We start from the raw sequence: 27,407 nt of genomic DNA, 5'->3' as shown, positions 1-27,407 counted from the left end.
GGAAATGGCACCCCACTCCAGTACTCTTGCCTGAAAAATCCCATGGATGGAGGAACCTGGTAGGCTACAGTCCATGGGGTCGCTAAGAGTAAGACATAACTGAGAAACTTCACTTTCAGTTTTTAACTATTAGAATCAGTCTTCAGTAGAGATTAAAAAAAAAAAAATCCTATTGTCATTCTATATATTAGCAAGTGATAAGAGAATCTCATATCCCAACTAGCACAAAAAGACTTTCCGTCAAGCCTCAGGTGTTTACTGCCATGGCATGATTGTGGGGGGCCTTCTTAGGTGGCTCAGTGGGCATGATTACAAATATTTTCACAATTAGACATTTTCTCAGTTCACACCTTAAGTAAAGATCCTCTGGCAGGGTAGAAGGGGTGCTTAATACCTGTGGCCCCTCACTCATGTAGTAGGAACAGGATACTTATATTTTAGATAAAGACTCAAAAAGAATTAAATGATAGAGTCAGGGTTAGGTATGAGGCTCACGCCAGCTAAGATTTTATTCAAGAAAAAAAATGTAACTGAAAATAAAAGTCACTCGAATGAGAGTTTCAAAAAACCCTATAATTCTTCAATGGCAGCTCTTGCACCCGCTGTTCAAGCCGGTTCTAACCCAACCAAGATGCTGGAAGGCAGAGCACACAGTGGTGCCCATCAGGCCAATGAGGGCGATGAAGCTCAGGGCTCCCCGCTGCCGCTTTCTGGGTTCTAAAAGAAAGAGGAAGGAACAGAAGTTACTGGGGACGCTCCACAATTACAATGCTGTCAACATCCACCAGCCATTCTATCAAGGCACTTGGGGTTGTACGTTAGACCATTTGGTCTTAAGAGGTCAGCCAACTCTTTAGCCTATGCTGGCAATTGTCAGATACTGCATGGGAAGTTGTGTGTCACAATAGTATTGGACTTTAAAGCAAATTATAGGATAATAATTAGAGCACCTTTGCTTTAGGATCTTTGGGAACTTCTTTCCTCTTCCAAAAGGTAAGCACAGCCAGAAGAGTCTCTTCCCCACTTGTCTCTCAGAAACACCATTTATAGTACAGCTGAGGAGCAGATCTGAAGTCTGACTGCCTGGGTTTGAATCCTGGCTTTCTAGTTTACACTTAGTAGCTCTGAGACCTGGAGTCTTAATCTTTCTAAGCCTCAGTTTCCTCATCTATATATTAATACTATCTATGTCATGGAACTGTTATAGGGTTAAACAACATATGCTGAGGTCTTAGAACAGCAATAGACACATTGAAAATGTTCAATAAACATGAGCTTTGTTATTAAATTCTATTCAAAGGTTAACAAAAGGAAAGACGATAACCAATCTTTTACCTTGGTTATCAAGTTACTTTGATAGCTACAACTGGGTTATCAAGTTACAGAAAGACAAAGTAAATTAAGTTACTTTGCTTTTTGAAAAGCCTTGCTAAACAGGAAAGTACAGTAGCAGAAGATTTTAAATTTGTTTCCTTGGCAGACAGCAGCGTGTCCTTACCTCCTGTGTAATAGCCGTAAGCATAAAGGACTCGTCCAACGATCCAGGCCAAGCCCAAGCCAGAAACTATACGCTAAAATAGAAGGGCTCTGTCAGTGTTTTCATTCAAGAAACAGGCAGATGTTTATTAACATCTAGGATTGATGACATACTTTAATAACAAGTTAACAATTTCATAGATATGGTAAAATACTCCCTACCAAATGAGGGTAGAATGAAATTGTTTTCAGTCAGGAAAATCAAAGCACTGTGATCCTTCTATGAACTGCTCGCAGACCTGAGAGGTGATTGCTGGCCTGCCTTCTCCTCGGGAGGTGGGATGGCAGGAACCGCCGGGCTTGCCTTGGAGGGGTCAGGGTGCTAGAGCACAGTGATTCTGCTCTGGGAGAGGCAGGCCTAGGGGTTGCAGAGCAACAGGAGAGGAAACCAATGGAAAGGCAGGACTGGGGGAGGAGCGCTGTGAGCAGTGGCCTGGGCATTCCGTGCTGAGGGCTGCTTCATCAGTGAGGGCCTCCAGAGGGCTCCGAGGGGCTACGCTGCGCCCTATGCCCAAGTGTGGGGCTCTCCCAGAAAAAGCCAGAGGGGGTGCTATGTTGTGAACCCCAGGATATGCAGTCTTGGGAGGGGACAGTCTCCCCGTTTCCAACACCCTTCAGAAGACAGAGGAAAAACTCATGTGAGATGGAAAAATCCTTCCATTTGGCCGCCCTCCTGGGGTGACAACCCCTCTGGTCCAAAGGAGGCCAGGGAGAAAGAGAGAGAAGAGGTGTGACGACGTGAGTCACGGAGTGCCACTGTCCTCGAGCATCTTTCCAACTCAGCACTGTCATCAGTGGGGTGAGGTTCCTACTTCAGGGTTTTTGTTTGTTTGTTTCCATGATTTTAGGGAGTGTTAAATATCGGTAGGGTATGAAACAACCATAAATAAACACCCAGGCACATATGTCTCTATCTAGGAGGTCTGTAGTCTCATTAGGTTGCTCTGTAAACCCAGGAGCTACGTTAGGTGCTTGTCCTCAGAGCAATCTTAGGGTATTTTTAAAGAACTAAGCTCAAGGAACGGGATCCCCGGGTGCGGGACAGAAGCAGGGTTTGGGTGCAGAGCAGAGGCTTATGGAAGTCTCAGAGCCCTAAATGTGAGGTACCAGTCCTCTGGTCACAACCCAATGGAGGGGAAATCTGGCCCCTTGAAAGGAAAGTTTCTGTCCAAAGCAAGACCCAAACAGCAACTAACCAGAGAACCTTGCTTTATGTAGGTAAGGTGCAGTGCAGACCAAATCCAGGGCTCACAGGGCCACAGCAGCCTACAAGGTGCCGAGGTGCCCCCTCGGCCCTGCCGTCACCCCCTGCCCACCACTGAAGCCATGCTGCTCACTGCACACCAGGCAGACCAGACAGGCTCCTGCTCCAGGGCCTCCCCTGCCCACCTCCCGCCCTGGGGGTGTCTGGAGGCATGTGCTCCCTACCAACTGCCCAAGTGTCTCCTTCGCAGCAGGGAACGCCTCCTGACTGCGCCCCTCAGCACTGGTCCCCCAGCATTCCCTTTCCATCGTGCCCACTTGTGTTTCCTCTGTGGGGTGCACCACTTTCTAACATACTACACGATGCATGAAGCTGAAACGCCAATACTTTGGCCACCTGATGTGAAGAACTGACTCATTGGAAAAGACCTGATGCTGGCAAAGATTGAAGGCGGGAGGAGAAGGGGATGACAGAGGATGAGATGGTTGGATGGCATCACCGACTCAATGGACATGGGTTTGGGTGGACTCTGGGAGTTGGTGATGGACAGGGAGGCCTGGCGTGCTGCGGTTCATGGAGTCGCAAAGAGTCGGACATGACTGAGCGACTGAATTGAATTGACATAATGTATTGGGTTGGCCAAAAAGTCTGTTAGGGATTTTCTATAAGACGTGGAAAAACACAAATGAACTCTTTGGCCAACCCAATACTTGCATTACTTTTTCATCTGTAACCCCAACTAAGAGTCAGTGCATGAGACCTGGAGTCTGTGCCTGTTTTGGTCACTGCAGTAACCTCAGGTGTCCAGGAAATTTCTGTTGCCTGAATAAATACAGCAAAGGAAAACTCGATAAACATGAGCCTTCTAGGAGCAGACAGTCCTGGGTTCAAATTATGACTTTTTTACTCTAGTTATTTGATCTTGAGAAAGTTATACAATATTCAAGAGGTTTTTTATCTGTTAAAAAAAAAAAAAAAAAACCAGGAAAAATTCTACCTGCTTTAAGAAACTGTAAGAAGTAACAGAATTTAATTCTTTAAAATATACGGTGCCTAGACATCAAAGATGTTCATTGAATGTTCATTTCCTCTTCCCTCCCCAAAGACTCAGTGAATTAAATCTATTAAATCTAATCAGATGCCTCCCTTCTCCACCCCCCCACCCCCCAAAAAAACCACTTGTGCTGTGCGTGCTCAGTACTTACTGGGTGGTAAACACCTCCGACAGCTAGAAAAAATAAGAAGGGAGGGTACACTTCCAACCTGGAATAGAAAGAAAACAACTTTTTTTTAAGAAAAGCACCCTACTTAAGTATGTCTCTGTAAAACTAAGAACTTTACATTCTTACTTGCCAAGTTAGAAATTTGAGAGTAAAAATAATCATTGAGTAGAGGTGGAAGGCCGGACCACTAAGATCATCCACCTTCTTTTGCTTTGCTTGGGATTAGAGGTAACTCAGAAGACAGTGAGTCCAAGACCTCAAAGCTAACAAAGTGAAGAGGTGAATTAGAGTCAACCTGCTTACAGAGCTCAAAGCCTCTCACCCCTAGGCTGGGACATTCAGCATCACTTTAGAGTGGACTTGTTGCAAATACTGCAGAAGAGTACCATAGCATTAAAGACATGTTGGGGGAGGGATGGAGTGGGAGGTTAGGGTTAGCAGATGTCAGCTATTATATGCAGAATGGATAAACAACAAGGTCCTATTATATAGCACAGGGAATTGTATTCAATAGCCTGTAAAAAAACTGTCATGAAAAAGAACATAAAAAAAGAATGTAGGTATAACTGAATCACTTTGCTGAAAGTAACACAGCAGAAATTAACACAAGGTAAATCAAGTTCAATTTAAAAAAAGAAATGGAAAGAAAAGGTTATCCAGTCTCTCACCATCCTAACAACTCTTAATTTTGGTTAATATTATTTTAATCTGTTCATAAACACATTTTACAATACTTTTAATGAGTATCCATGATCATCATCCCAATTACTCAGCAAACCAAGGGTTGAGGTGTAGGACAGAAAGCTCCCACTCTGCAGATGTCTCAGGGGCCCAGCAGGGCCAGCACTCACGTGTTCTGGTGAGCTCGCTGAATGCAGTTGAAGATGTGCCCGTTTTCAGGGTCAGTGCTGTACATGGTAGGATACTGTTAAAACAAAATGTGTGTGATCATATGGTTAAGTGTAGCATTCAATGTTGAGAGTTAAAATCAGCCCTAAAGACAATGTATCCCAAAGCATCTTCTGTCATAACTTTGGTAGATGATCATTCAATTTCTGCTTAAATACATGCAGTGAGAGAGGTCTCATTCTCAGAGGCAGATTCAATCTGGGTCTATTAATATCCAGAACAAGGACGTATGTCTGTGCCATTCAAGGGGTGGAGGCAGCGTGAGCCAAATTCAGCGCTCTTGTTGACATTATGCCGTCACTGGTGGCTTTGATATGCACTACGAGCAGTAATTGGGAAACAGCTCCGTCCCCAAGAGTCAATCAGATACCACAGCCTTTAAGGTTCCCTTACTGGGGGAATGGAAACTGTGTGTGAGAATGTTAATGGATGTGTGCATTGAAAAAAAGAAACTGGACATGAGAACTTTAAAAGGAGTTCTGCTTAGGGAGCCTAATTATAATTATTCAACAGAGTAGACATTTAAAATTGCTTGCCAGGGACAGCTTCAGTAATTATCCCTTCTAGATTAGCTGGAACTAAAGGAAGCACTCAGCAGACCTGCCCCCTACGTCTAATGTCCAAGCACGGGATAACTGTGGCACCACGTGCTTCTTTTCTACTAGGGAGACAGGAAAATCACCAGAAGACATCATTTTAAATGGGCACCCCAGAAAACAACTGCTATTTAACCCCCCCTTTTAAAATTTTATTTATCTTTGGCCACACCTCAAAGGTTGTGGGATCTTAGTTACCTAACCAGGGATTGAACCTGGGCCCTCAGCAGTGAAAGCATGGAGTCCTGACCACTGCTCCACCAGGGTGTTCCCTGTTTAACCTCCTTTAGAAAATAACTCTCTTCCCAGCAAAGAGCTCCAGACAAAAGCACACCTGGTTTTTCTACAGAAGAGACAAAAGAGAAACAAGACTGAAGAGACCCTCTAGCAGGGGCCTGTACTTCTTTCTCTCCTCCCCCAGACAGGGGCAGAGTTTCTAACAGGAACGTCACTAGCATCACTAGCATCTCACCTCTGCCTCTGTGGCTGAAAACGGGTTCCTGCCCCCGACACGCCTATAAGGGCACCATGTGTTCCCACTCACCTCCACTTTGTACTTCTTGCGGGCCTTAGAAACATTGATGGCTAGATGAGTTACCATCAAGAAGCTGGCAGCACCAGTTAGAATCACGAAACCATATTCCTTAGAGAGGACGGCCATCCTGACTCTGTGGGAGAAAGAACACATTAGGGTGCAGCCCGGCACTATGGGCGCTGTGCCACAGGAGGTCTCAGGAGTGCGATGCTCTGTAACCAGCAAGTGTATCCCTACAGATCAAAAAGAGGTGTGAGTGATCTGATGGTTCTAAGAGGTAGTCAGAGATGTTAACCACCCAACAGAATCTTTAAAAAAATGACTGAAGTCTGCAATATACGCACAGAAAAGTTCACGATCACATTCTCTTCTGTGCTGGAGTTCCTTTGATCAACACTGCATTTATGAGATTTATCTAAACCACTGCAGTGGTCATTGCCATAGGATGGTCTGGCCACTAAAAAACACAATTCAAATAAATATTTCATAAGGCAAAATGCTACAAGATTACCAGAAGGAGATGGACAGACAAAAAGGGAAAAACAGAAAGAGAGAGAGAAGAGGGTATAAACCAGTAAGTGCACAATGACTCCAGGCTTTCGTTTGTCTGGTGGCATGGGGGACACTGAGGGCAGGGACCTCTAGGCCTCGCTTGGACCCTGAGGCACGTGCTAGTGTGGCAGCAGGAACATGACACTGGAAGGGAAGGGATGGTTTTTAGTGCTTCGAAAGCAGAATGGGGCTCTGAGCAGCTCTTGGAGAACCCAAGCTGCTACTGCTGCTAAGTCGCTTCAGTCATGTCCGACTCTGCGACCCCATAGACGGCAGCCCACCAGGCTCCCCTACCCCTGGGATTCTCCAAGCAAGAACCCTGGAGTGGGTTGCTATTTCCTTCTCCATGAGAACCCAAGGTGTTCATCAAATCAATACTTCAAAACTAACCCCATGATGTGTCCTGGTGCCTGCAATGCCACTTACTTTGAAATGCATCAAAAATGATGATATAAGCTAATATAGCAAAATATTAATTCTAGAACCTGTGTTAAATATATATATGATAAATGTACAATTCTTTCAACTTTTCTGCATGTTTCAAAAATTTCTTAATAAAATGTTTGGAGAAAAAAAAAAGCTCATCTCAGCATTTTTCAGTGTTCGGCAGTTTCAGCTCTTTGAGTTCCTGTCCTGCCCCAGGAGGGAAAGAAGGAACGCCAAGGAGAAGAAAACTTGGTGGTTGTGAAGAAGCCCTAATAATCTCAAAGTAGTTAGTGCTGCCTCCAACCTCTCTGAGCTTTATCACCAGATGTCCAAAGAGCACAGCAACATAAAGAGAAATAGCTACAAGGCTTCCCGAGCTCTCAGCTGCTGGCCCGCCACATGCACGGATGCTGCAGGCCGACAGCTCATGTGTGTTCTGCCTTCAGCTTAGAGCTTCCATCCCTGCTAACTGTCTGGCTACATCTCTCCCGTAAGCCTGGGAGGGCTACCCTGCTCCAAAATGTTTCCAGTCATCCTCACTAACAACCCTACCAGATAGTATTCTCCCCATCTTCCAAAGAATGCCCAGAGGTTAAGTAATGTTCCAAAGGTCTAAAAGAGAAAGTAGCAGAGTTGGGATTTAAATTTAGATTCTGATTAGGTTCCGATGTCCCCTTTCAATTCCACTTGACGATTCAGAGCTGACTTGACACTGGAGTCACAGCATCTTTCTCAGTGTGGAATCTGGGGCCTGTAAACAGCTCAGCTCTTTAAAAGTTTAAGTTTCCCTTACATCTGCAAAATAACATTTGAAAACAAAATCCTAAAATCTGCTCACCCCTCACCATGTTTCACAATAATTTCCATCAGTTTCCCTTGCTATAGTCTTTCTTCACCTGGAGCTGCTCACTGAGGGGTACCCACCACACTCTTCTTTGGGACCGAGGACACATTCTGGAAAGGGCCATTCCCATGACTCAGCACCAAAGTCACCACCAGGTCAGCCTCTCCTGGGCCATCACGTGTGGCTGCAGAGAGCAAGGAGTCTCTGGTTCCCCTCCAAGCTCCCCTGCCCTCATTCTCTTCTACAGTTAGTCATTTTCAGAGTTTAGAAAATCAGCTTGGGGAGAAAGCTTTAGTAGTAGATAGCAAAACAAAAATACAGAGTGAATACCAAACACCTCTTTGAAAATTAAATAAACACGACTACCTAATTACCCTGGAGTTCAACACATCTAGGCCAAACAGGCTATTGAAAATGAAGCTGTCTCTGACTTTGCCAAAAGCTGCCTGTTTAAGAATTAAACGGTCAGGCTCAGCTGGTAAAGAATCCACCTGCAATGCGGGAGACCTAAGTTTGATCCCTGGGTTGGAAAGATCTCCTGGAGAAGGGAAAGGCTACCCATTCCAGTAATCTGGTCTATAGAATTGCATGGACTGTATAGTCCATGGGGTCGCAAAGAGCGACTTAATGACTTTTACTTCACTATCTGGTTTAGATCCAAGTTTCCAAGCTGAAAGTCCATTCAGACCTCAGCTTTGGACAGCAGGCTGGGCTCCCTCACAGCCTGGGGTCACCTGGTGACTTTTCAGCATGCTTGTAATCTTCCCCCAAATCCCGTAAGTTCCATTTTACAGAAAAGGAAATAGAGGCACAGGTAGCGAGGTGAAGGCAGAGCTAAGACCAGAACAGTCTATAGAACTTTCCCCCAAATACTCCAACTAGCCCTAGCAAAACATTAGAATTCGTGGCCAAGTCACTGGCCTCTGTTTTTCTGGCCTGTAAGGGTTTGGGTAGAAGAAGGTAGGTGGCAGGACAGAGAAGTGCCTTTTGAGGATATGTTTCTACTGCAGGCAATGAACTTGGAAAGGCAACTGCTCAAAAATCTGCAATTTTGGGCTTCCCTGGTGGTCCACTGGCTAAGACTCCATGCTCCTAGTGCAAGGGACCCAGGTTCGATCCCTGGTCAGGGAACTAGATTTCACATACTGCAACTAAGAGTTCTAATGCTGCAACTAAAGATCCTGTATGCCGCAACTAAGACTCAGTGCAGTCAAATAAATAACTAATACATGAATATTTAAGAAAATCTGCAATTAGAAATTAATGTTTACTACTGTGTTCCTCTTCCACAATATAAATGCAGTTTCGGAGGACATGCTCAGGCAGTCACACCCTAATGAAAATGTGTCTCCTCATACGCTGCTGTGGTGATAGGTACTGGGGGAAAAGGAATCGGGGTGGGGACAAGCAGAAGCAGGAGCAAGACCTTTGCAGGGCAGAGAAGTTACATGAAGGGGGACTTAGAGTCCGATGCTAAAGTAGGTGGTTTGCAAAAGATGGTGTAATGGGTCAGGAAACTGTAAATGTGCCAGGGGCAGGAAGAGAGAGGAGGCCTTCCCTGAGGCTCTCCCTGCAGGGGCCATGGACACGCCTGCACAAGTGCAGGAGCCAAGCCTGTTCAGCCCGCCCAGACGCCGCCATGCACTTTTACCCAGTGAGGAGTCCTGCTTCACAGGCACTGCAGCCAGCACTTCCCAGCTGGTGTGATCAGGGCTAGAATAGAGAGAGCGGCCAATTGTATCAGCTACTAAGCTCCCATGAGGGAGGGACCATGTTTGTCCAGCATCCTCCATGCCAAGCACAGAGTGTGTGCTTATAGAAAGCTGTAGAATAAACGAAACAAGCTGTAAGTCCAGGTGGCTTTCAAAATCATCCCTCCTCTTGGCACAGTGCCTGGCATAAAGTATGTGCCTAACCCATGTCAGTTTCCTTTTTATCCCCCTTAAGATATCTACTGAAACAATGGAAGCAATTGGGTGTATGAATTCCTGGAGAAAGAAATCAGAGCACAGAGAAAAGCTCTGTCACTATAGCTGATGAAGACACAAATCCCATGCGGATTGACAATGCTTACAGCTTGTCCTTTAAGAAAAGAATCCGTTTAATTCACTTAGGAGTCAAAAAAAAAATATCTTCATTTGACAAATCCCTATTTTCTGAGGAATCCAGGACAGAGAGCTGGACACTCCCAACCTGTCGTGGGTTTGGGTGTGTGCACTGGGAAAGGGGAGGCACTTCAGCTCACAGCAGCCACACCCAAGGCGGGGCCACCCGCAGCTAGTAGATAGGTCCCACGGCACAGGCTTGCGAAGCTGATATGTGGAACATAAACCTCTCTTTGACAGGAGCACTCATTCGGACTGCACACCATGGTTCGTTGATTACATACCTGCTCTGTGTCTCCAGCAACCCGTATATCCACCCAGCAAGATAAGGTTCTTGGGGTGGGAACTCTGCCCTAGACTTTGCCTTCTACATGGTGACAGACACATATCGGTCCTTTTGGAACTGAACTTTCACGACCAGTGTAGATTACTCTGTAACTATCTTGGTTGTACAATAGCACTTGTTAATTTTCATGCAGTTTTCAAGGTTAGTCACACACCAGCTGTAAAGATTAAAATTTATGATCTGTACAAATAAAAATTTATTTAGTTACTTCGCAGTGTTACATGCTTCTGGGGGACATGTAAAACAGAACCATCTGGAGAACAGCCTGAAAGCAAGGTAGTATACTTTATACTGTTCGTATTTTAAAAATGCTCAATAATTCTACTGGGAATCTATCCTAGGGTAGTAATCAGGAAGGCAAACAGATATGGTTCAAAGACTTCAGCACTGCTTATAACAGCAAAAACAGAAATGGTACAGATGTCCAAACAAAGAGGACTACCTAAATAAATAACATGGCCATAAAATAGAATAGAATAGAATCATCAAAAATAGTGAAATATTTCAGATGGTGAAACAGATTTAAAATATAGTGTTAGGTTAAAAAAAGACAACGAAGTGTATATCTTAGTTTTCTCAATGATAGAAAAAATTAAAGAAGAAAATATCAAAATCATAAGCATAGTTATTTTTAGATGGCTGAATTAGATTTTCCTTTGTACCTTCTAGAATGTCTAGCAGAGAAGGGAATGGCACCCCACTCCAGTACTCTTGCCTGGAAAATCCCATGGATGGAGGAGCCTGGTAGGCTGCAGTCCATGGGGTTGCTAAGAGTCAAACACGACTGAGTGACTTCACTTTCACTTTCATGCATTGGAGAAGGAAATGGCAACACACTCCAGTGTTCTTGCCTGGAGAATCCCAGGGATGGGGGAGCCTGGTGGGCTGCCGTCTATGCGGTTGCACAGAGTCGGACACGACTGAAGCGACTTAGCAGCAGCAGCAGAATGTCTAAAGTGAGCAAATATATGCCAAAAAGTTATATGAAAAATGGCCTAACAAAGACCTAAGCAGACATTTCTCCAAAGAAGACATACAGATGGCTAAGAAACACATGGAAAAATGCTCAATATCACTTATTAGAGAAATGCAAATCAAAACTACAATGAGGTTTCACTTCATACCGATCAGAATGGCCATGATCAAAAAATCTACAAACAATAAATGCTAGACAGAATGAGGATAAAAAAGGAACCCTCTTGTACTGTTCATGGGAATGTAAACTGATAAAGTCACTCACTATGGAGAACAGTATGGAGATTTCTTTAAAAACTAGGAAACTACCATATGACCCAGCAATCCCATTATTGGGCACATACCCTGAGAAAACCACAATTCTAACAGACACATGTACCCCAGCGTTCACTGCAGCACTGTTTACAATAGCCAGGACACGGAAGCAGCCTAGATGTCCATCGGCAGAGGAATGGCTAAGAAAGCTGTGGTACATATACACAGTGGAATATTACTCAGCCATAAGAATGAACAAATCTGAGTCAGTTCTAGTGAGGTAAATGAACCTAGAGCCTGTTATACAGAGTGAGGTAAGTCAGAAAGAGAAAAATATCATGTATTCGTGAATATATATGGAATCTAGAAAAATGGTACTGATGAATCTATATGTAGGGCAGCAACAGAGATGCAGATGTAGAGAATATGCTTGTGGACTCAGTGCGGGAAGGATAGGGTGGAATGAACTGAGGAAGTAGCACTAAAACATATACATTGCCATATGTAAAAGGGATAGGCAGCGGGACTCTGCTGGCTGGCGCAGGGAGCTCGACCGGTGCCCTGTGACAACCTAGAGGGGTGGGGTGGGGAGGTTCACGATGGGGGGGGACATATGTATACCTATAGCTGATTCATGTTGATGTATAGCAGAAACCAACACAACATTGTAAAGAAATTATCTTCCAGTTAAAAATAAGTAAATTAAAAAAAGAAACCAGCAAAAAAAAACGGCTGACAATAATTAGTAATTGAGGAGACAGAGGAACAGGCAGTATGTTATAATGGAGCCAAAGAGTCAGACCTGACTTTTAGCTTGAACCCTGTTACTCACCCACTGAGTGCAGTACACAGCCTTGCAGGTAAGGGTGCAGTTCTGAAATCAAATTGGCTGGGTTTGGAACCTGGATCTCATACCCCTAGCTGTGGGTCCTCAAGAAAATTACTCAGTGTTTTTCAGCAGCCTCGACCTCCTCACCTGTTAACTGGAGATGATCATGGCACCTACCCCACATCATATAATAGTTGTAAAGCTAAATAGGGACACTGTCTCTAAACACCCATCAAGCTACCTGCCACACAGTAAGTACTCAGTGAATGTTATTTATCAGGTCACATTGTGTGTGCTAATGTTCCGTTAACTGTCTTTACCCTGATTCAGTGATAAAAGGCGATGTTTGAATATATGATGATAGGATACATTTAAGAATTTATAATTTTAAACTACCATTTTAAGAGAGCAAACATAGCTTATAGCTACACACATGCCCCTTTTCCCCAAACTCTTACTAGCCAGCATGTTATAACAGGTCATCTGACAAGCAGGAGTATCCAGAAGGAAGCAGGCTTCTAGTACAGACCATGGAAATCAGCAAACTCTAGTCCTGCAAGCCCTCCCTGTAGCCAGACGCCCTCATACTGCACGGGGCTGAGTGCGTGTTCATTTACTTGTCGGGTATATTGCGTGCCTACTACGGCTGCTCCATGGGCTGGTGTAAGAGAGAAGATGATAAGCTGGATTTGGCCCGTGCCCTCAGGAAGCTCATGTTCTATTGCAGGAAGTAGGCAAATAAGAAAACAAATAGTCAATTCCAGATTTTTCCTTCATAGCAATGGTCAGAAGCCAAGTACAAAAACTGCCCACCAGGGACGTCCCTGGTGGTCCGTTGGTTAAGAATCTACCTCTCAATCAATGGGATGTGGGTTTGATCCCTGGCTGGGGAACTAAGATCCCACATGCCGAGGGGCACCTAAGCCCGCACTACAACAAAAGATGCTATAACTAGGACCTGATGCAGCCAAAACAAATATTTTTAAAAACTCCTCTCAAAAATGAAACTAAACGGGTTGGGGAAAGGCAGAAATAGGACAGAAGTGTTTCTATTCTCTCCTCACTTAGTAACTATAGAGGTATTTGTTTCTAGTTAACTACTTCCTGGCACACTTAAGTCAAAACAGTTGAGAGAACATTAAACTGAAGGTTTAAAAAGAATTAGTTTTTCTTTTTATTTACAAAATTCTTGTCTCTTATTTAATTGCAGAAATCCTTTTGGGAATGTTTTTATTCCTAGCAGACTTGAATACCGTTTATGATTTGTCTTCTGCCATGGGAAAATCTAAGGAAGCACAGACAGTGAGAATTCTGGAGATAAACTCATGTTCAGACCCCACCTCTGGGAGCTTGTAAATGTCATTTAATTTCTCTGCCAAATTGGAGAATACTATTTACTTCACAGGATGGTTTGAGGAGTTAAATGAGATAAGCTAGACTAAGCATCTGGTACAAACACTTATTAAATGCTGATCCAAACACAAAGACATATTGTACATCCTGGCAAGTACACGTATCTGTCCATCTATGTGAATACCTCCTAAATAAGGAGGATATTGACTTTTCTACAAATCAGTTATGTGCTCTGACTTAGGAATTAATTCTGATAGTTTGGGATAGATTCAAATTCGGCAAAAGGGCGGGTCTATTAGATTCCGGATGTGGACAGCATACTGACAGAAGAACTTAATTTCCTAGTGTGGACAGCATGAGAACATTTAATTCATTTATTCAACCACGATATACAAAGTGTCTACTCTATGCCAGGCACTGCTTAGGTGTGCGAATATAGCAGTGGACAAGATGCAGTCCCTGATCTCAACGCACGGACATTCTAATGTCAGAAGACTGACAAGAAATATGCCAAGTCAATCTGAGCGAGCAATGACTTTGTGTGTGTGTGTGTGCGTGGGGCTGCATCAGGTCAGAGTTGCATCATGCAGGATCCTTCATTGTGGTGCACAGATTCTCTAGTTGCGGCATGCAGGCTTAGCTGCTCCATAGCATGTGGGATCTTAGTTCCCCAACCAGGAATTGAACCTGCATCACCTGCACTGCAAAGCAGATTCTTAACCACTGGACCGCCAGGGAAGTCCTCAGGAATGACGATTATGGAGAACATACAAGGCAGTGGTGAAAGGGGATGGGTAGGGGAGGGGGCTACTACAGCAGGATCGTCTGGGAAAGGTCGCTTTTCTGCAGCCAACATCTGCACTGACAGATGGATGTAGAAGAAACAGCCATGCAACACTGAGGAAAAGAACATTCCAGTCAGAGGCAAAAGCAAGTGCGAAGAAAGGCTCTGGGTGAGGAAAGGCCTGGACTCCAGTGAATGGTGAGAGTGCTGCTTCTCCTGCTTCTCCCTCAAGGGACTAAAATGAGATGAGCAGAAGAAAGGGTATGGAATTGTTAAGTGTTAGCAGAGGAAGCATCACTTTCCAAAGGGAAAGGTGTTTGATTAAGCAAACATGACCATCTTTAACCACGTGAGCCTTGGGGCGGATTCAACTCCAACACATGGAAAGAGTTTTCCAGGTATGAAAATGGAGCAGGAGTAGTACAGACCCTAAAGGTAAGGAAGAAAGAATTCTGAAAAGAAGTGGACCCCTCTGTGAAGAATCATGAACAGAATATGCTCTTGGCTTTGGTGAGGGGGACCCTGTGCAGCCAGGCTTTAGGGGAATAGTAGAAAGTGGAGTCCATGTGTCGAAGGTCAAGAGACAAGTGGGCTGTAAGGGAATACATCTCGGGCAGCGCTCCCTCCTGAATTCACTCCCACTGTCCAATCCCACCAATACGGCCTGTGCGAGTCCTACCCCTTCCCAGGCAGCTGTTCTTCCCCACGGACCCTCACCAGCCTCAGGTTCTACCTTTGGATGTTTGCATATTTTGAGAATACCTTAGAAACCAAATTAATCCTGTAATATACATATTGAAACAGCAGAATTTCTGCTTGTAACTTTTTTATTTATCAAAATGTTTATTACTGGCCAAACACAACTTTCTGAGCACATATCAGGTTGGAGGGAAAAAAACTAGGAAGCGTAGCTAAGCAGGTGGGGCATGGGACCAGACCAGTGGGTTTCTAGGGGGAGATCAGAAAGCACTGGTGCCCTGGTGACTGGTGGGGCCTTGAAGTCTGCGGTGGAAGGAGCAGTACTTGGAGCAACAGGTCTTTGGTACAGCCAGTGAATAGGCAGTGGATTTTTAAAAAGCCACAAGGCACCACTGTCAAGTCTCACTTTAGGAGTGATCAAGCTTGGACTTAAAATGAGGCTGTGTTGTCTCACCCCTAGAAGATATGCTCTTCTGCAGTGCCTGAGTTCATGGGGTTCATTATGCTATCTGGCTAAGGCACTCTCCTCCAGGAATGACTGACTGATTCTCCTAGAAACACCACCACTGAAGTCCTTTACTTCACTTACTATTTCCTCCGATTCCCGCTTCTGCCACCACTCCCCTTATCTCACTGGGGCAGGGGTTCCTTCAGTTACAAAAGGATTAATCAGAGAACTTCCTGAACTACACCCAGCAGAGTACTCCTGGGGTAAAGCTCTCCTTCACTATTCACTGCACTCCCTCTGAGCTGCCAATAGACATTCCCCAGGCACAATCAGCAGTGCACAAAGGGAGCAAAAGGCAAGCTGGAGCACTGGGCAACGGTCTCAAATAATTTATGACTTTTGAGCCATGAAGTTAAAACAACTTATCTTTTACTAAATGTAAATCAAGCAAATATTTCAAGGGAGAGAGGATTTCAACTTTCAACTCTCTCTCTGCCCTCAAACAAATAAATAAAAGCCAGAGTGGGCAATGGTAACCCCTACTTCCATTTGCAAGATTGCTCTTCTCCATCGGTACAGCAATTTCTCCACAGCTTTATTATTATTATTATTATTGTTAATGCATCAGGACTGGGACAAGGCTAGAGCACTGACAGCTGACTTGGCGCCATTCCCCAGTATTTCATTAAAATCCTTATTTGGCTGCCTGTGCTATTAATCCAATCTTCCTTACTTTACATTTTACATGGTATTTTTTCATGAGAATACTACAAAGATGGTAACTTAAAGGGCTTCATCTGACCATATCAAATGGACTTCTATGAGTACCCAGCACTGGGAGGTGGTTCCAAAAACTCGGAAGTTGTGGCAGAGGTCTACTCAGCCTATACCCTTTCAATGAAGTAGTTGTCCAGCCTCGTTTCTGCCTCCAAATATATCTACAAAGGAAAAGGCCTCAAAATTACTTCCAGGCAAGATAGCTGTGCCCATATAAAGCTACATGGAGAAAGTTAAGAGCCTGGAGAGAAGTAGCACAAAAGTAATTCCCTATTTCCATGATGGGAGAGGAAAAAAAGAGAGTTTCTTTGGGCTCATCCTACATTTTCGAAATGCCAGTCTGGTAACTTCTATGCTAAACAGATGGTAAAATCTGTTTGAGAGTCAACATTTCAAATGGCAGCTACATTTTAAAAGGAAGACATGGACAGTTAAGAGAAGGAAAGCAAAACTATTCTCCACAATTGCTTTGCATATTCAGTAGACATTTCTCCAAGGGCTAAAAATGAAAAGTCAGTTGAATAGGCAGGCCATCACATCTCCAGCCTCAATTATTAATTCAAGTGAGGCAAACAGCAGAGGCAGATCACAAAGTGGTTCTCTCCCAGTTTCTCACATTCTTTAATTCCTCATCAACACTGCTAGCAGAACACTCAGAAGGTGGACGTCAGCTGTCAGGGGAATGGAAGAGCTGTCTTTTTAAGACATACATGTCCTACAATCCAAATCTATTCCATTGAAGATTAAGTAGCCAGAGCTTGGAATATAAAATATTCAAGTTCCACATGTCACTAAAAACCAAAATACTTATTTATCTTTTTTAGCTGTGCTGGTCTTCGTTGCTCTGCAGGCTTTCCCTAGTTGTGGCAGGCAGGGGGCTACGCTATAGTTGCAGTGTACAGACTTCTCGTTGCAGTGACTTCTCTTGTTGAGGAGCATCAACAGTTACGACATGTGGGCTCAGTAGCTGCAGCTCCTGGGCTCTAGAGCTCAGGCTCAGTAGTTGTGGGGCAGTGGGTTTAGTTGCTCTGCAGTCATGTGGGATCCTCCTGGATCAGGGATCGAACCCATGTTTCCTGCATTGGCAGGCAGATTCTTTACCGCTGGGCCATAAGGAAGCCTCACATATGTCATTTTAATTCCAATGTTTTGGTGAACTGTCAGTGCTGAGGACAAATGGCTATACCACTATATTCGCTGGGAGCAGGAGAGGGGCTGGTGAAGGACCAGCTTGATGCTGACGCCTGAGTGAATGCTTCCTGGTTATGTTGGATGAGCCTGCACTGACAGTCATACTCTGTTAAGGTCAAAGCAAATTACTTGCTCTCTTCTTCTCTGGACTCTGACTTCAGCGTGAAAACACACTGAACACACATGCCGAGTGGAATTGCTCTTGGGAAGAACCGCTAAGTCAGCTCTTCAGGAATCGAAAATACTAGATTGTAAGACTGAACAAATCCTGGGTTCCCTTGTTTGTGCAATGATGAGTTCTCCCAAACAGAGTCTTGACCCAAGAATTCTTGACCCTATGGGTGAGAGTTCCTTGATGCGCTGACCTAGAGGCCTTGAGCCACCATGGACCATCTGGAGCCCAGCCTCCAGGGAGGCGTGATCCCAGGGAGAGGCTGCAGAACACGTCCCATGGTCTAAGGGCACCAACCTCAGAGGACAGGGGGAGAACAGGGAGAACGCAGAAGAGAATAAAACTCTTGTAACAACGCATTCCCCTGATGCTGGGAGAGGCAAAGAGAGAAGAGGGCGGCAGAGGATGAGATGGTTAGATAGAATCACTGACTCAATGGACATGAACTTGAGAAAACTTCAGGAGATAGTGGAGGACAGGGAGACCTGGTGTGCTGCAGTCCATGGGGTTACAAAGACTGAACAACAACAATTCATTCAAGGGGGCTGATTTGATACAATCTATTCAGAACAAACCATTTCATCAGATGGAATGCTCACTTTAACGAAGGCCACACCTACCACCTTCCTCAGTATGGCCTCAAGATGAGGCCTTCCCCGTGTTATCCCCTACTGAATGCTGGGTAGCACGTGCAGTGCAGGATCACAGTGGTCATCAAGACAGAAAAAGGAGGTCCTGACATGCCAGAAAATGGAGTCAAAAGGAGGAAGACAACTTGGGAGGACCATAGAACAGGAGGGGAAGAGACTGAACTAAGGTCTCTGAAGGATGTGATGTGAGATGTGAGAACATAGTAGAGAAAACAGCAAGTACACAGGCACAAAGGAAAGGGCTTCACTTGTATAAGGGAGAAAAAGGAGACCAGTGTTGGCTGGAGGGTAGTGATATAGACTAGATGAAGAGTGGTAGGAAAAATCAACGATTATTAATAACAGTATTAGTAGTACATATATTATTTACTATGTGTCAAACACGGTTCTAAGTGGTTCATCAGTATTAACTCATCTAAATCCTTACAGCATCCCTATGATATATTATTATTCCATTTTGCAGATGAGGAAACTGAACATGAGAAGGTTAAGTCATTTGCCCAGGACACGCAGCTATCACGGAGAAAGCCTGGATTCACACACAGCCAGGCAGTCTGGCTTGAGAGTCGTGCTCTAAACCCTTGACTATATATCCTTTCTCAACAAGGTTGGGGAGCAAGTTTGATCACACTTAACCTCTTCAGAACTTTGCTACTTCCCCAGACCCTCTCCTGAGGATAAACTATATTAACGAGAATAGAAAGCTAATAATTAACTCCAAGCCTGTGACTGATTAAAGCCCAAGAGCTTTCTAATTGGAAGAAGAAAAAAACTTGGAAAAGGTCCAAGTTTGGGGGTTTTTTTTTCCTTTCTTTTTAATGAGTGTTAGCACTGCAGTTGGAGAAGGCAATGGCACCCCACTCTAGTACTCTTGCCTGGAAAATCCCATGGACCGAGGAGCTTGGTAGGCTCCAGTCCATGGGGTCGCTAAGAGTCAGACACGACTGAGTGACTTCATTTTGACTTTTCACTTTCATGCATTGGAGAAGGAAATGGCAACCCACTCCAGTGTTCTTGCTTGGAGAATCCCAGGGACTCGGGAGCCTGGTGGGCTGCCGTCTATGGGGTCGCACAAAGTCGGACACGACTGAAGCAACTTAGCAGCAGCAGCAACTATGTATGACAAGAGAGATATTACATAAAACAAAAAACAAAAAAAAACAAACCTCTAATCTTTCAGGTGTACAGGTTTGTAAGGAGCAAAGCAGCACAGAAATTAGCACTTCTTTTTTATATCATGATTCCCATACAACCTGTCCCTTAATTAGCATTATATAGGAATGGAGGGGCAGAATGAAACTAAACTCTGACTTCCTGAAGAGGAAAAAAAAAAACCTCTAATGAGTCACACTGACACCACTTGGACTTTCCATCACAAGAAATGTGGGTGGACTGTAGTTAATTCTTAGTAGCTGCTGAGTTCCCGTGAGTCTCCATTCAGAGTGATTCTGAATGGAGGAACCGCACAGGCGGCAGCGCTTGTCTGAAACAAGAGTCTAACTCTTCAGGCCTGTCTGTACTTAGAAGGAAGCTGTGTCACAATCCTTCACATTTCTTAGGCTGGAGAAGTAAAAAAAGCATATAGATAAAAATAAATTTCTTTGGCTGTTAAATAAAACAGATTGAATTAAGGCACCAAAATATTAGAATACAAGTTCCAGTTAATGAGTAGGTGGACTCAAGAAAGAACTCAGAGGGTAACAGAGGATTGATGATTCTAAATGCTGAAATCCTTAAAGGTATTTGCAAATATATTTGGAAGGTAGTATAACTTCCCCATGGAAAATAGGTAGACAACATAAGAGACAGGGCAATACAAAAATTCTATTTTACATAGTAGTAACCTACCTGGTAACTTCTGAATTCTTCTTTTTCAAAAGGATGGTATACTCATAGGTAGTATTATAAGTATACTCATAAGTAGTATTAATGAAACCAGTTGCAAAAAACCATAGCAGTATATTCTTTTAAACAAATATTGCTTTAAAAAAAGGTAAATGGTTCATGATCAATTGTGCTTGGCCAGGCTGTTCTGAATACAGATTCAGAATATTTAAATAGAAATAAAGGTTCCAAAAAGGACAAGGAGTACGTCAAGGCTGTATATTGTCACTCTGCTTATTTAACTTCTATGCAGAGTACACCATGAGAAACGCTGGGCTGGAAGAAGCACAAGCTGGAATCAAGATTGCCGGAAGAAATATCAATAACCTCAGATATGCAGATGACACCATGCTTATGGCAGAAAGTGAAGAGGAACTAAAAAGCCTCTTGATGAAAGTGGAGAGTGAAAAAGTTGGCTTAAAGCTCAACATTCAGAAAACGAAGATCATGGCATCTGGTCCCATCACTTCATGGGAAATAGACGGGGAAACAGTGTCAGACTTTTTTGGGGGGGGGGCTCCAAAATCACTGCAGATGGTGACTGCAGCCATGAAATTAAAAGACGCTTACTCCTTGGAAGAAAAGTTATGACCAACCTAGATAGCATATTCAAAAGCAGAGATATTCCTTTGCCAACAAAGGTCCATCTAGTCAAGGCTATGGTTTTTCCTGTGGTCATGTATGGATGTGAGAGTTGGACTGTGAAGAAGGCTGAGTGCTGAAGAATTGATGCTTTGAACTGTGGTGTAGGAGAAGACTCTTGAGAGTCCCTTGGACTGCAAGGAGATCCAACCACTCCATTCTAAAGGAGATCAGCCCTGGGTGTTCTTTGGAAGGAATGATGCTAAAGCTGAAACTCCAATACTTTGGCCACCTCATGTGAAGAGTTGATTCATTGGAAAAGACTCTGATGCTGGGAGGGATTGGGGGCAGGAGGAGAAGGGGACGACAGAGGATGAGATGGCTGGATGGCATCACCGACTCGATGGACATGAGTTTAAGTGAACTGTGGGAGTTGGTGATGGACAGGGAGGCCTGGGGTGCTGTGATTCATGAGGTCGCAAAGAGTCGGACAGGACTGAGTGACTGAACTGAACTGAACTGATAGGGAATATAGATTCCCTGGTGGCTCAGATGGTAAAGTGTCTGCCTGCAAAAGGGGAGACCCGGGTTCGATCCCTGGGTTGGGAAGATCTCCTGGAGAAGGAAATGGCAACCCACTCCAGTATTCCTGCCTGGAGAATCCCAGGGACGGAGGAGCCTGGTAGGCTACAGTCCATGGGGTCGCAAAGAGTCAGACACAACTGAGCGACTTGACTTCACTTCATAGGGAATATATTTAGATATTGCTATCTGTGCAGCTAGCACTAAATGACTTTTTCACAGATTGATTTGTCATTCACTTCATTCCAGATTTCCCCAGGTAGGTTCAGCTCCTTTACTATTCTCCAGCTTAAGAGGTTCTCCTTCACGGACTGCATCTCTGCAGAACCCTAAACTGGCAGGATTAAGTCTAAATAAGGGGTAAGACTGCCCTTCTCCAGTTTTGTTCCTTATGTATGGAAAGTGAAGTGAAGTGAAGTGAAGTTGCTCAGTCGTGTTGGACTCTTTGCGACCCTATGGACTGTAGCCTACCAGGCTCCTCCCTCCATGGGATTCTCCAGGCAAGAGTACTGGAGTGGGTGGGTTGCCATTTCCTTCTCCAGGGGATCTTCCCGACCCAGGGATCGAACCCAGGTCTCCCTCATTTCAGGCAAACGCTTTAACCTCTGAGCCACCAGGGAAGCCCCAAAGGGTGTGTTGCCTCCCCGTCGCGGAATCGAATCCTGGTCTCCCGCGTGACAGGCGGGGATATTCACCACTATACTAACGAGGACGGCGGCTATGTAAGCCCCCGAAATGCGGTTTCTATGATTAGACACAGTACCTCTACCAGTATCTGTTTTATATATAGTAACATCATTTGGGAGTGGGGTGGGGAATGGCTTGACAAAGTTTTCTATTTCTGTAACACTGTGTCAGGAGGGAAGCTTAACAGAATGTCTTCTCTGGCAGAAAGCATTTGTTTGGATTTTAGATATAAACGTATTAAATTCAGTTAAATTTAACTCCTGTGAGAATAAACAATTCCCTGACTCGGGTACTATATGCTCATTACTGAATTGGTTGACTTAAATTAAGCACAGACTGTAATTTTGACCAGTAACCTTGGGTGCTTCCCAGAAACTGTAGACTCCCAATGATCTACAGATTTCCCATGGGGTGCCCTTGCTTCAGCTCCCACGGACAGAGAAATCTAACATCTGCGGCAATTCCACACGACCACGCCCAGGTCTACAGCACCTGCAAAGAGCCACACATCTGCAGGGCAGTTGGGAGTCCTTCCCTCCAGAACCCCTTTTCTCTGTTAGGGGATTAAAGCCACAAGCCCGAGGCTCTTCTCCTACCCACCCTCTTTGTCTCTGCTTTTCTTTCATCTCCTTTCCCACACTCTGGTCCCCGAAGCGGTAAACTTCGTGAGGAAAGTGTTAGCAGAAGCCCGAACATCGGGGAATAAGCTACCAATCAGCCCCCAGCCCCTTCCACCGCCCTGCAGCTGCCCCACCGCTGGGGCCCTAGGGCTCCCTGCAGCCACATCAGATGAAGGGCTCCTCTGAAATTCAAGACAGAATCTAAACGAAGATTCCGCCTCCACTCTTGCTTTAAGGCGGCGGTAGGAAGTGACCCACTCGTAGGTTCCAATACAAACATACGGAAAAACGTTTCTATGAGGCCGGAGGAAAATAAACACAATTCCCTTGGAGGCCCTCCCGGAAACTTCCTAGCAACACATGCACATCCGCAGCTGGCGCAGCGCTCTCAGGCCACTTTAAAAACCTGTGTCACCCATCAGGCCTGCACTGCCAGCTGCTCCTGCAGTGCCCTGCGCGCCCATCCTGTGCACCAGAGATGCAGTTGGCAAGGTCGGGTGGGCTCCGGAAGGCAGAAAGAAAGCGCCCGGGGTCCACACAGCTCAGGGAACGGGGGAGAGAAAAGGAAGTAACCGAGGAAGCGTTGACCTTGAGAATCTCCCTGAGTTTTAGATAGCGAGGCTAGTCTGACTTAGACGCTCCAAACTCACTACATCATAGGGAGGATGGAGGGCAAAGGGGATGCAAAGGTAGAAAAAAGAAGGGAGCCAGCGAGCGAGCTTCTATTCAGCTAGGGATGGCAGAGATATGGGCAGTGCCCAGAGCAGAAGCTTAAGTGCCCCCGAGGCCCACCCTCTTCGCTGCCCACAAGGGCCGGGACTCACCTGGATCACCTTCGCTCGCCCGGTGCAGAACGCAGTGCGCAGCGGAAGTGTAGGTGCGGCGTCCTTGGCCTCTATCAGAGTGGGGCGTGGCCCGGGGCAGTCCCGCCCCAACCCCGGGCAGCACGAGGCCACACCCCCAAGGCAGGGCTCTGGGTGCCCGAGAGGGACTTCAGAGTACCACCCCCGGGCCCCAGGTTTTGAGCCAGAGTCTAAATTTTCTTCCTCCTTACTGTTGTCTTCCTCTGTCCATGGAATTTTCCAGGCAAGAATACTGGAATGGACTGCCATTTCATTCTCCAGGGAGATTTAACCCTCCCACCCCCAAATACATTTATCTGTTTCTGCAAATGCCATCGTGGCCGCCTCCCTAAACTCTCCCAGCCAGTTCATATTTCTCGGGTTGCATTTGCTGCATGAAGTGAAGTGAAGTCGCTCAGTTGTGTTCGACTCTTTGCGACTCCATGGAGTGTAGCCTACTGGGCTCCTCTGTCCATGGGATATTCCAGGCAAGAATATTGGAGTGGGTTGCCATTTTCTTTTCCAGGGGAACTTCCCGACCCAGGCTGCACGGTAGGACCTTGATAATTTATCCCCAGCAGAGCCACCGTAGTCCGCTTCTAGGCGCTCTGCGGTGAGGGCGGAACCACAGGTTTGCACGGCGCCTGCGCGAAGTGGGAGGACACCCAAGCAGAGGTTGCCCGGGAGGGGTGCGTGTGTTCTGGCCGCGTTTAGTTTGGTGTAGACGCTCACGGTCCCAGATTGCTGCATTCACCAGATGAAGGGTTTAGGGATGTTCGAGCCTGTGTGTTTCTCTAATATTGTTAGGTTTTCCAAAATCCGGCACCTAGCACTTCGAGCGTGATGGCCGCACCCATTCGCCCCCATCTTCACACACGCTGCCCGCTCGCCCGCTCCAGCTCTCCGGAAACGAGACCGCACTGCCTCAGGGACCCATAGATCCTTGATAGCGAATTTCTGCCCCAGTTAGGCCCTCTAGTCTAGGCATGGTGCGGTGAGATTTTAAGTGAGGGTTGCAGGCTGGGTCAAGCTGGAAAGAATGGAATTTACTTATAAGTGTTGTAAGCTCAGCTCCGGAACAGTCCACTGCAGAAAGCACCAGAGTTTCCAGTTTTCACGTATCTTTTTTTATTATTATTATTATTCTTATCTAGTTTTCACGTATCTTAAGTGGGCCCGTCACCCCTTTACTCTGGACACTCCACATCCTACTAGGGATCACCGCATGTGGGCCAACCCTAGTGTCTCTTATGTAGGGGTACTTCCTCTCTCAATGAGAGCCTGTGCTTCTAGGTCGAGGTGTAGAAAGGTTGGAATCTTGATCTTGGAAAGGCTCTGCTGCTGCTGCTAGGTCACTTCAGTCGTGTCCGACTCTGTGCGACCCCATAGACGGCAGCCCACCAGGCTCCCGAGTCCCTGGGATTCTCCAGGCAAGAACACTGGAGTGGGTTGCCATTTCCTTCTCCAATGCGTGAAAGTGAAAATGAAAGTGAAGTGGCTCAGCGACCCCATGGACTGCAGCCTACCAGGCTCCTCCATCTATGGGATTTTCTGGGCAAGAGTACTCGAGTGGTGTGCCATTGCCTTCTCCGTGGAAAGGCTCTAGGGTGGGTGTTTTAGTAATTTGTCGTATTCACGTACCTGGAAGTATTTTGAGACCCCATGGACTCATGTCCATCGAGTCAGTGATGCCATCCAACCATTCATGAGGGTGGGCCCTGCACAAATGGGATAAATGTCCCTGTAAAAGAGACCCCAGAGCGCTCCCTTGGCCCTTCTGTTGTGTGAGGACACAGCCAAGACAGCCGTCTATGAACCAGGAAGAAGGTTCTCATCAGACACTAAATCTTCTAGCACCTTGATCTTCACCTTCCCAGGCTCCAGAATTTAGAGAAATAAATGTTCACTGTTTAAGTCACGCATACTATGGTATTTTGGTTATTGCAGCAGACCAGCAGTAAGACACTTAGTGACTGTTCTATATGAGAAGGCAGCCTGAGGTGGTAGAAGGAATGACTGAAGAGTCGAGAGTAATTCTGGCCATTCCTTTCCCAGTTATCCCTGTTGGACACAAATACGTACTTAATCACACAGATTGTTGTTGTTCAATTGCTAAGTTGTGTCTGACTCTTAGAGACCCCATGGACTGCAGGACCCCCCAGGCTCCTTTGTCCTCCAGTATCTCCCAGAGTTTGCTCAAATTTATGTCCATTGAATCAGTGATGGTATCTATATATCTCATCCTCTGTTCCCTTCTTATCCTTTTGCCTTCAATCTTTCCCATCATTGGGGTCTTTTTTCCAATGAATTGGCTCTTTGCGTCAGGTGGCCAAAGTATTGTAACTTTAGCAGCAGTCCTTCCAATGAATATTCAGGGTTGATTTCCTTTAGGATTAACTGGTTTGATCTCCTTGCAGTCCAAGGGACTCTCCAGCACCATAATTCAAAGGCATCAATTCTTCCATCCTCAACCTTCTTTATGGTCCAACTCTCACATCCATACATAACTACTGGAAAAACCATAGCTTTGACTAAATGGACCTTTGTTGGCAAAGTAATGTCTCTGTATTTTAATATGCTGTCTTGGTTTGTCATAACTTTTTTTCCAAGGAGCAAGTATCTTTTAATTTCATTGCTGCAGTCACCATCTGCAGTGATTTTGGAGCCCCCCAAAATAAAGTCTATCACTGTTTCCATTGTTTCCCCATCTTTTTGCCATTAAGTGATGGGACCGGATGCCATGATTTTGGTTTTTTTGAATGTTGAGTTCTAAGCCAGCTTTTTCACTCTCCTCTTTGACTTTGATTGAGAGGCTCTTTAGTTCCTCTTTGCTTTCTGTCATAAGGGTGGTGTCATCTGCATATCTGGGGTTATTGAAATTTCTCCCTGCAGTCTTGATTCCAGCTTGTGCTTCATCCAGTATGGCATTTTGGATGATGTATTCTGCATATAAGTTAAATAAGCAAGATGACAATATACAGCCTTGAAATACTCCTTTCTCAATTTGGAACCAGTCCATTGTTTCATGTCCAGTTGCTGTTTCAGCAACAGTTCTAACTGATGCTTATTGACCTGCATACAGATTTCTCATGAGGAAGGTAAGGTGGTCTGCTATTCCCATATCTTTAAGAATTTCCCACAGTTTGTTGTGATTCACACAGTCAAAGGCTTTAGCATAGTCAATGAAGCAGAACTAGATGTTTTTCTGGAATTCGCTTGATTTTTTATATGATCCAGTGGATGTTGGCAATTTGATCTCTGGTTCCTCTGCCTTTTCTAAATCCAGCTTGATCATCTGGAAGTTAGTTCATGTACCGTTGAAGCCTGGCTTGGAGAATTTTGAGCATTACTTTGCTAGTGTGTGAGATGAGTACAATCGTGTGGTAGTTTGAACATTCTTTGGCATTGCATTTCTTTGGGATTGGAATGAAAATTGACCTTTTCCAGTCCTGTGGCCACTGCTGAGTTTTCCCAATTTGCTGGCATATTGAGTGCAGCACTTTAACAGCATTATCTTTGAGGACTTGAAATAGCTCAGCTGGAATTCCATCACCTCCACTAGCGTTGTTCATAGTGATGCTTCCTAAGTCCCATTTGACTTTGAATTCCAGGATGTCTGGCTCTAGGTGAGCAATCACACCATCATGGTTATCTGGGTCATTAAGATCTTTATTGTATAGTTCTTCTGTGTATTCTTGACACCTCTTATTAATATATTCTGCTTCTGTTAGGTCCATAGTGTTTCTGTCCTTTATTTTGCCCATTTTTGCCTGAAATATTCCCTTGGTATCTCTAATTTTC

The 27,407-nt window shown here is 45.0% G+C and overlaps 1 protein-coding gene across 1 annotated transcript; it reads right to left on the bottom strand.

Annotated features, from left to right (window-relative positions):
• Nucleotides 1–478: 478 nt before the first annotated feature.
• MGST3 (microsomal glutathione S-transferase 3) lies at nt 479–24,111 on the bottom strand. The gene is made up of 6 exons (XM_005888644.3): nt 23,589–24,111; nt 6,013–6,136; nt 4,815–4,888; nt 3,946–4,003; nt 1,499–1,571; nt 479–717 (listed from the first exon to the last, which is right to left on the bottom strand). The coding sequence occupies exons 2-6, from the start codon at nt 6,127–6,129 to the stop codon at nt 581–583; spliced, it is 459 nt and encodes a 152-aa protein (XP_005888706.1). The 5' UTR covers nt 6,130–6,136; nt 23,589–24,111; the 3' UTR covers nt 479–580.
• Between the last annotated feature and the right edge of the window lie 3,296 nt (nt 24,112–27,407).

Source organism: Bos mutus, chromosome 3 (assembly GCF_027580195.1).
Source record: "Bos mutus isolate GX-2022 chromosome 3, NWIPB_WYAK_1.1, whole genome shotgun sequence".
Taxonomy (NCBI): domain Eukaryota; kingdom Metazoa; phylum Chordata; class Mammalia; order Artiodactyla; family Bovidae; genus Bos; species Bos mutus.
Note: the sequence above shows the minus strand (reverse complement) of the source record. Positions and strands in the feature narration are given on the sequence as shown.